The 8,047-nt window shown below is 45.7% G+C and overlaps 1 protein-coding gene across 1 annotated transcript in view; it reads left to right on the forward strand.

The window, feature by feature from the left end:
* LOC124620240 (MAP/microtubule affinity-regulating kinase 3-like) overlaps positions 1-712 on the forward strand; it is a 256,035-nt gene extending 255,323 nt beyond the window's left edge. The window contains exons 7-8 of the mRNA XM_047146908.1: positions 392-574; positions 656-712. Coding sequence (XP_047002864.1) covers positions 392-574; positions 656-712 — 240 coding nt within the window. The remainder of the gene's footprint in view (positions 1-391; positions 575-655) is intronic.
* Positions 713-8,047: the final 7,335 nt, after the last annotated feature.

Consider the following 8,047-nt stretch of genomic DNA (forward strand, 5'->3'; position numbering starts at 1 on the left):
TTGGAGTACAGTCTGAAGATGGTACGCCTCTGGACTGTAACCGGTCACCAATAAATATATATTTGTGCGGTATAGACTGTTTTTTTAAGTATTAAAACTTTGTCAATTTAACTTTAGAAGCATTATTGATAATATATTTTGTGTACCGCAGTTGTTATTATTATTTAGCTATTTAAGACGTATTGTATCATCCTTACTCCCCTTGAATTGAAGCCCACCCGTGGTCACAGATGTGATGAAAATGAAATTAAACGTGTTGCTCCTCCTTGACAAGTGTTCTGACAGTTTCTTCCGTAACGGAAGCGAGGGTCCAGTAGGCAATAAGCCACGTGAAGAGTGGTTGAGGACGGGTCGAGTCTGAGACAGGGGCTATTCTGCCCGCACTGCGCAGCAAGTGCAGAGCCGGGTGGTGTTCCCCAAGGAGCCGCAGGTGTCCTCGGCGTGCAGGCTGCTCATCACGCGCATCCTGGCGCCCATTGTGAGCCGCGCGCGCCTGCCCTCCATCAGGGACGACCCCTGGATGGCCTTGGGCGGCGAGCGCGGTGCCTCCACATCTTCCGAGGACGGATCCCAGGTATGTGTCCTTTGCTCGTCACCACTGACGACGGATGCATTAATCGTAGGTATCTACACTACGTTCGTAAAACATTTACAGCCTGTGAAAAATAAAAAGAGCCTAGAAATACATCTACGAGGGGCGTTTAACAAGTAATGAAACATTCCTTTTCTCGGCCAATATCGATTGAAAAAATACAGAATTTTCTGTGAGACATCATGGGATACTCACAACCAGCCAGGATACCCGAGAGCGCTAACGCGCTGCTTCCTGGACTCGGGTAGGCGCGCTGGCCCCGGATCGAATCCGCCCGGCGGATTAACGACGATGGCCGAAGTGCCGGCCAACCTGGATGTGGTTTTTAGGCGGTCTTCCACATCCTCCTAGGTAAATATCGGGCTGGTCCCCACGTCCCGCCTCAGTTACACGACTCGCAGACATTTGTAACACATTCACACTATTTCACGCCTTACACTCGACCCAGACAGCTGGGGTGTATTTAATTCAGTCCCCGGGCGTATGAGGTGGCGGCAGGAAGGGCATTCGGCCACCCCTTAAAAATAACCATGCCAAATCCGTCCTTAACCCTGCGCACAATGCGGGATAAAGGCACTAGCGAAAGAAAGAAAGAATCATGGGATACTCCCGATTCACCCCCTATAGTTTCATGAAGTTCCGATAGGTCGCATGGCTATTTGTAGCCCTAAAAATGGCGTCTCTAAGCAGAGTGGAAATACATCAGGACGAGATGAGATATCTGTAAGATTCTACAAAGATTACGAGAAAGGACTTACTCACCTATTTACCAGCAGTTCACCGTAGGTCGCTGGAGCATCGGAGGATATCTAGCGACTGGAAAAAAGGGTCGTAGGATAGGTGTACATAATTATAGACCTACATCACTAAAGTCTATCTGTTATAGAATTATCGAATATGTTTTGTACTTACGTGTTATGAATTTTTTGAAGAACGAAAATCTCCTCGAAGTTCAACATGGGAAGACGCAGAGATCTTGCGAAAGTCAGCTCTTTCTGATCCTCCATGAGAACCACAATGCTGCAGACATCAGCGCTCAGATTGATGCAATGTTCGTAGAATTCAGGAAGGTATTTGACCCCGCCCCGCACCTCCATTTACTTAAAAGATACGAAATTACTGAGCATCGGACCAGCTTTACGACTGCATTCAAGACTTTCTTACAGAGAGAACTGACCACTCGCTATTACCGGAACAAAATCGACGGATGTAATGGTAATTTCAGTAGTACAACAATGAAGTGTGGTAAAGTCTTCACTGTTTACAATATCTGAAATACATATGAATATGTATGAAATATATATACAGGAAACGTCGGAAGTTCAGTGATGCTATTCGCAGATAATGCTCTTGATTCCAATAAGGTAGCAACGCCAGGAGACTGTAGCGATTGGCAGAATGACCTGCAGAGCATTGATGAACGATTCAGGGTCTGACAGTTGACACTGAACGTAAATAAATGTAAAATATGGTGCACACATACGAATAGAAATCCACTAGTTTACAGCTATACCACTGATGAAAAATTGCTGGGAACAGCATCTGCCGTAAGATATCTAAGAGTAACCATCCGGAGCGGCTTAAGTGGAATGGCTGTACAAAACAAATAGCAGGCCGCTGTGGCCGGGCGATTCTAGGCGCTTCAGTCCGGAATCGCGCCGGTACTACGGTGCAGGTTCGAATCCTGCTTGGGCATGGATGTGTGTCATGTCCTTAGCTTAGGTAGGTTTAAGTGGTTCTGAGTCTAGGGGACTGATGCCCTCAGATGTTAAGCCCCATAGTGCTTAGAACCATTTTTTGCAAAACAAATATTATGAAAATCAGAAGGTAGACTGACATTCACAGAAACAATCTTAAGGAAATGTAACTCCTCCACGAAAGACCGGTTCTTTAATATTGATCATCACGCTGGGGCCTTTAGCAGATAGGACAAATAGAAGAGATGGAGAAGATCCAACGAAGAGCAATGCCTTTCGCACAGGGTCGTTAAGTCGGCGCGAGAACCGTTCGCGAACAGAATAGGGAAAGGGGGAACAGACAGTGCTATCAGAAGTACCCTCCGCCACAAACTGTCAGGTGGCTTCCCCAGCATTGAGGCAAATCTAGAAAATGTTTAATGCACATTAAGATGGGCAACCCAATATACACTACTGGCCATTAAAATTGCTACACCAAGAAGAATTGCAGATGATAAACGGGTATTCATTTGACAAATATATTATACTACAACTGACATGTGATTACATTTTCACGCAATTTGGGTGCATAGATCCTGAGAAATCACTTCCCGGAACAACCACCTCTGGACGTAATAACGGCTTTGATACGCCTTGGCATTGAGTCAAACAGAGCTTGGATGGCGTGTACAGGTACAGCTGCCCATGCAGCTTCAACACGATACCACAGTTCATTAAGAGTAGTGACTGGCATATTGTGACGAGCCAGTTGCTCGGCCGCCAATGACCAGACTTTTCAATTGGTGAGAGATCTGGAGAATGTGCTGGCTAGGGCAGCAGTCCAACATTTTCTATATCCAGAAATGCCCGTACAGGACCTGCAACATACGGTCGTGCATTACCCTGCTGAAATGTAGGGTTCGGCAGAGATCGAATGAAGGGTAGAACCACGGGTCGTAAAACATCTGAAATGTAAGGTCCACTGTTCAAAGTGCCGTCAATGCGAACAAGAGGTAACCGAGACGTGTAACCGAGGGCACCCCATACCATCACGCTGGGTGATACGCAAGTATGGCGATGAGGAATACACGCTTCCAATGTGCGTTCACCGCGATGTCGACAAACACGGATGCGACCATCATCATGCTGTAAACAGAACCTGGATTCATCCAAAAAAATGACGTTTTGCCATTCGTGCACTCAGGTTCGTCGTTGAGTACACCATCGCAAGCGCACCTGTCTGTGATGCAGCGTCCAGGGTAACCGCAGCTATGGTCTCCGAGCTGATAGTCCATGCTGCTGCAAAAGTCGTCAAACTGTTCGTGCAGATGGTTGTTGTTTTGCAAACGTCCCCATCTGCTGACTCAGGGATCGAGACGTGGCTGCACGATCCGTTACAGCCATGCAGATAAGATGCCTGTCACCTCGACTGCTAGTGATACGAGGCCGTTGGAATCCAGCACGGCGTTCCATATTACCCTCCTGAACCCACCGATTCCATATTCTGCCAACAGTCATTGGATGTCGACCAACGCGAGCAGCAATGTCGCGATACGATAAACCGCAATCGCGATAGGCTACAATCCGACCTTTGTCAAAGTCGGAAACGCTATGGTACACATTTCTCCTCCTTACACGAGGCAGCACAACAACGTCTCACCAGGCAACGCCGGTCAACTGCTGTTTGTGTACGAGAAATCGGTTGGAAACTTTCCTCGTGTCAGCACGTTGTAGGTGTCGCCATCGGCGCCAACCTTGTGTGAATGCTCTGAAAAGCTAATCATTTGCATATCACAGCATCCTCTACTTGTCAGTTAAATTTCGCGTCTGTAGCACGTCATCTTCGTGATGTAGCAATTTTAATGGCCAGTAGTGTACATTATCCGCCATTGGGGTTGATGATGTAAGTTGGGTTTCCTATCTTACGGTGCATGAAACATTTTCAGAGCCAGTTTTTTTGCCTAGCCTGTACATCTACGAGTGGTATTCGTAAATTAACCTGTCTCTGGCTGTTCAGAAGAAACAAATGCTTCTAGCATTATGGCGTCTGCATTGTTGCAGAAGGATGCTTTATTGAGTGTGTAAGCAGCAAGCGATTGAAATAGTGTTATTGTGTCTCCGACGAGTTACGAGGTACGTTCTGCCATTCGCTTCCTGTGGGCATAAGGAGACAATGCTGTCGAGATTGACCGTCGATTGTGTCGTGTGCATGGCCATGGGGTTATGAGTGATGGTTTTGTGAGGGAGTGGTTCAGGAAAGTCAAGGTTGGTCACACAGATGTGAGTAATGAAAGTGGTCGAGGGTGATGTGTCAGATTTGACTGATGAACGTCTGCAACACGTTAACGTAGTAGAACGTGCGCGATGGCGGTTCGAAACTTCCGAACATTCTGAACATGTGCCTAAGATTTCAAGGACTATCATCCTTGACACCGTGACAGACAAGTGGGGTTACCATAAGTTTTGTGCATGGCAGATACCGAAATGTCTAACGGTCGTTCACAAAACTGAAAGAATGGGCTCGACGTTGATATTCCTTCCGCACTACATGAAGAAGAGAAGGAATTTCTGAACAGGATTATGGCTGAGGAAAAGACGTGAGTGCAGTACGTGAATTCTGAATCGAAGGAGCAGTCCAAGCAGTGGATGGTGGATGGATACTTATTCACTCAATTGACAAAAAGAAAGTTCAAGCAAACGATGTCAAACCACAAAATAATGGTTGAAGTATTTTTGAGATCGCAAAGGAATTTCAACAACAGATTTCGTGACGGACAAGAATATTGTGACATCACAGACTTGTTATGGGACTCATACAAAATTCGGGCCGGCCGGAGTGGCCGTGCGGTTCTAGGCGCTGCAGTCTGGACCCGAGCGACCGCTACGGTCGCAGGTTCGAATCCTGCCTCGGGCATGGATGTGTGTGATGTCCTTAGGTTAGTTAGGTTTAATTAGTTCTAAGTTCTAGGCGACTGATGACCTCAGAAGTTAAGTTGCATAGTGCTCAGAGCCATTTGAACCATTTTGAACAAAATTCGGAAGGTCAATCCAAAATAAACAGTCCAGGATGATTACCGATAGAATCATCTCCTTCCTCGACAATGTGCTACCCCATGCTGCAAATCGAGCTTTGACATTCTGGCTGTGGTTATTTTTCAATATCTTCCCTATAGTCCGGAGTCGGCACCAAGCGATTTCATATCTTTGTGGAGAGGAAGGAGTTCAGCACTTCACAACAGATGATGGAGGGATAAATGAGCCGGCATCACGGCATGATAAAAGTTTGAATTTGTATCATGACTATGTGGAGATGCAATGTCAACATGTGCGTACAGAGATTGTACAACTTTTTTGCCAGTTGCTTTCTTTTCTCAATAACCAGTCTGTGGTTAGTAAATCAATATCTACGTTTACATTTACAGCAACATAAATATCTACATTTTGATCTACATCGTCATCCACATCAACATCTATGTCTACACCTACATACATATATACTCTGCTAGCCAGTCCGCAGTTCGCGGTCTAGTATCTAGCCTCTACATAGCGGTGAGAACGTTTGTGATTCGGAGATATTTGTTGAAAGCAGGAAGGGTAACATGTGATGAACTGGGTGTCATGATAGGACCATCAGGATGAATGCATTCGGCGTTATTCTGCGCAGTTTATCGTAAACAGGTTCTGTCAGGACACGAATTTTCATGCAAACAAGCTGAGACATCACGAAAGCTCTTACAAAAGCTATCATTAACTATTTTTGCAGACCTTTTAGACAGTGAGTCGATACACGCGCATTTCACGGCAATGTGTCAGCCACAGAGGGCAGATTAGCATGGCTAGACGCAGCTCGCATGTCCCGTTAGGATAGCTAGGGAGAAAGCAGTCGATGTTATTGTGGAACAGATTTCTGTAGCGGGACCTGTGACGTCAGTATCCATAGGTAGAAGGGTATCGCACCAAGAATGGTAAACACGAATGCCCAGAGGGGCTCGCAACGTGGACCGGAGTGAGCACGCCGCCCGGCTTGCGTGCCTTGCAGTTCTGTAGGAGAGCAGTTCGCTGGTATGTCGTGGTTGACTGTAGTTTGAAAGCGTTTTTTACAAGCACTGAGTGTTCCTGCAGTGCATATTTTCTGCTGTTTGTGCATTGTGAACATGTTGGCAGAGTGTTATATATGCATTATGTCAGTGATTTACGAGTTGTTTTCGTGTCTATTGCATTAATATGTAGGCTGTGCAATCCATGATTTCGACAGTTGATGATTAGCAAGCGTGTTTGCAGAGCGTTTTTCATGCATTATTTCGACAATTTACGAGTTGTTTGCGTCTCTGCACATCAGTGTACTGCATTATTTCGGTGATTTATGAGTAGTTTGCAGTTCTGTAGGCTGTTCAATGCATTATTTTGTCAGTTTACAATTAGCAAGCGTGTTTGCAGAGCATTATATATGCATTATTTTGACAATTCACGAGTTGTTTGCCTGTCTGTACATCAGTTTACTGCATTATTCAGGTGAATTACGAGTAATTTGCAGATCTGTAGGCTGTGAATTGCTACTCCAAGCACGTCAGAATGTGTTTTGTATCAGTGTAGTAAATGAACTACGTGAAATCCGTCCCTAAATAAATTGTTCCGAAATAAATAAAGTGCACTCCTTCCGCTCTACAGCAGCCCAGCACAGTTGGCAACAATTGAGACTGGGGTCGCACATAGTATGTTCTGCTAGTGACGGTGATGCTACCATGACACTGTGCGATTTTACAACTGTGGTGCTGAATTTGAGGTCGCAGGTCTGAGTGGCTGTGTCTTTCGAGGAGCGAGTTGTAACAAGAAAACTACTGTAAGTGCCAGATGGATAAACGCGGGGCTTTCGACTAGCCAACAACTTCCGAGAGACCAGTTTAGGCACTTTTTCCTTCACCCATATCTCCTGGATGGCCTGCTAATTGAGATAGACGGGACAATCTCAGGAAGTGGCAAGGAGTGGGAGAAGGAGTTGAGCAATCGCCCTTGTGGGCATCCCTACCGCAAGTAACATATTTGGCCATGTTCCGACAGGACATTCGAATATGTTTGTAACATTGAGACTGGTAGCAGTGCATCGGTTTTGGAGTATACAGTCCGACTGTGATGACTTCATAGCCTACTTTGGACTTTGATGGAAGCACTATCACACCAAACGTTTAGGCACTAAGGTTGCATCAACCTTTTTCGTTACCTGATGAACTGCAGTGATGTCCTGATCAGTGAGGTAAATTTGGATTTCTCCCTTGGTCAGACGATCGAGCTGCCTAGTGTAAATACCAAGCAAAGACTTCAGTGTTCGATGGGTCTCAACATGACAAAAACATACATGGAGAAGCGAAGCTGAAAGCAGTATTTCGGCTTAAGAATCACAAAAGCAAAGTTCCATTACGTAAACGAGAGCAGCATTTCACAGGGCTGGCAAATGCATCAACACCTTTCTGAATTACAAACGAATTAACTGTAGCAGACCTTCCTCTGTACGTGACGCCATGAGGAACCGAGGTACAGATGGAAGAGTCTTGGAATCTTTAGCCTTATTCCGTTTAAGCTTAGTATACGTATACTGAGATGGTGACTGGCTCATTTCGAGAAAATCCCACATGGTTGACTGCGTCTCCGATGGCGCACTCCTTCCAACTGGGGGCTACCCTCAGAGTGGGCCTCACCCACCTTATGTGGTTGTTCACATGTGACGAAAAATTGTGGTCTCGACTATTTCTGCAGCAGTTCACAATTTCCGAGAGGTCAACTT

This window comes from Schistocerca americana, chromosome 6 (assembly GCF_021461395.2).
Source record: "Schistocerca americana isolate TAMUIC-IGC-003095 chromosome 6, iqSchAmer2.1, whole genome shotgun sequence".
NCBI lineage: Eukaryota > Metazoa > Arthropoda > Insecta > Orthoptera > Acrididae > Schistocerca > Schistocerca americana.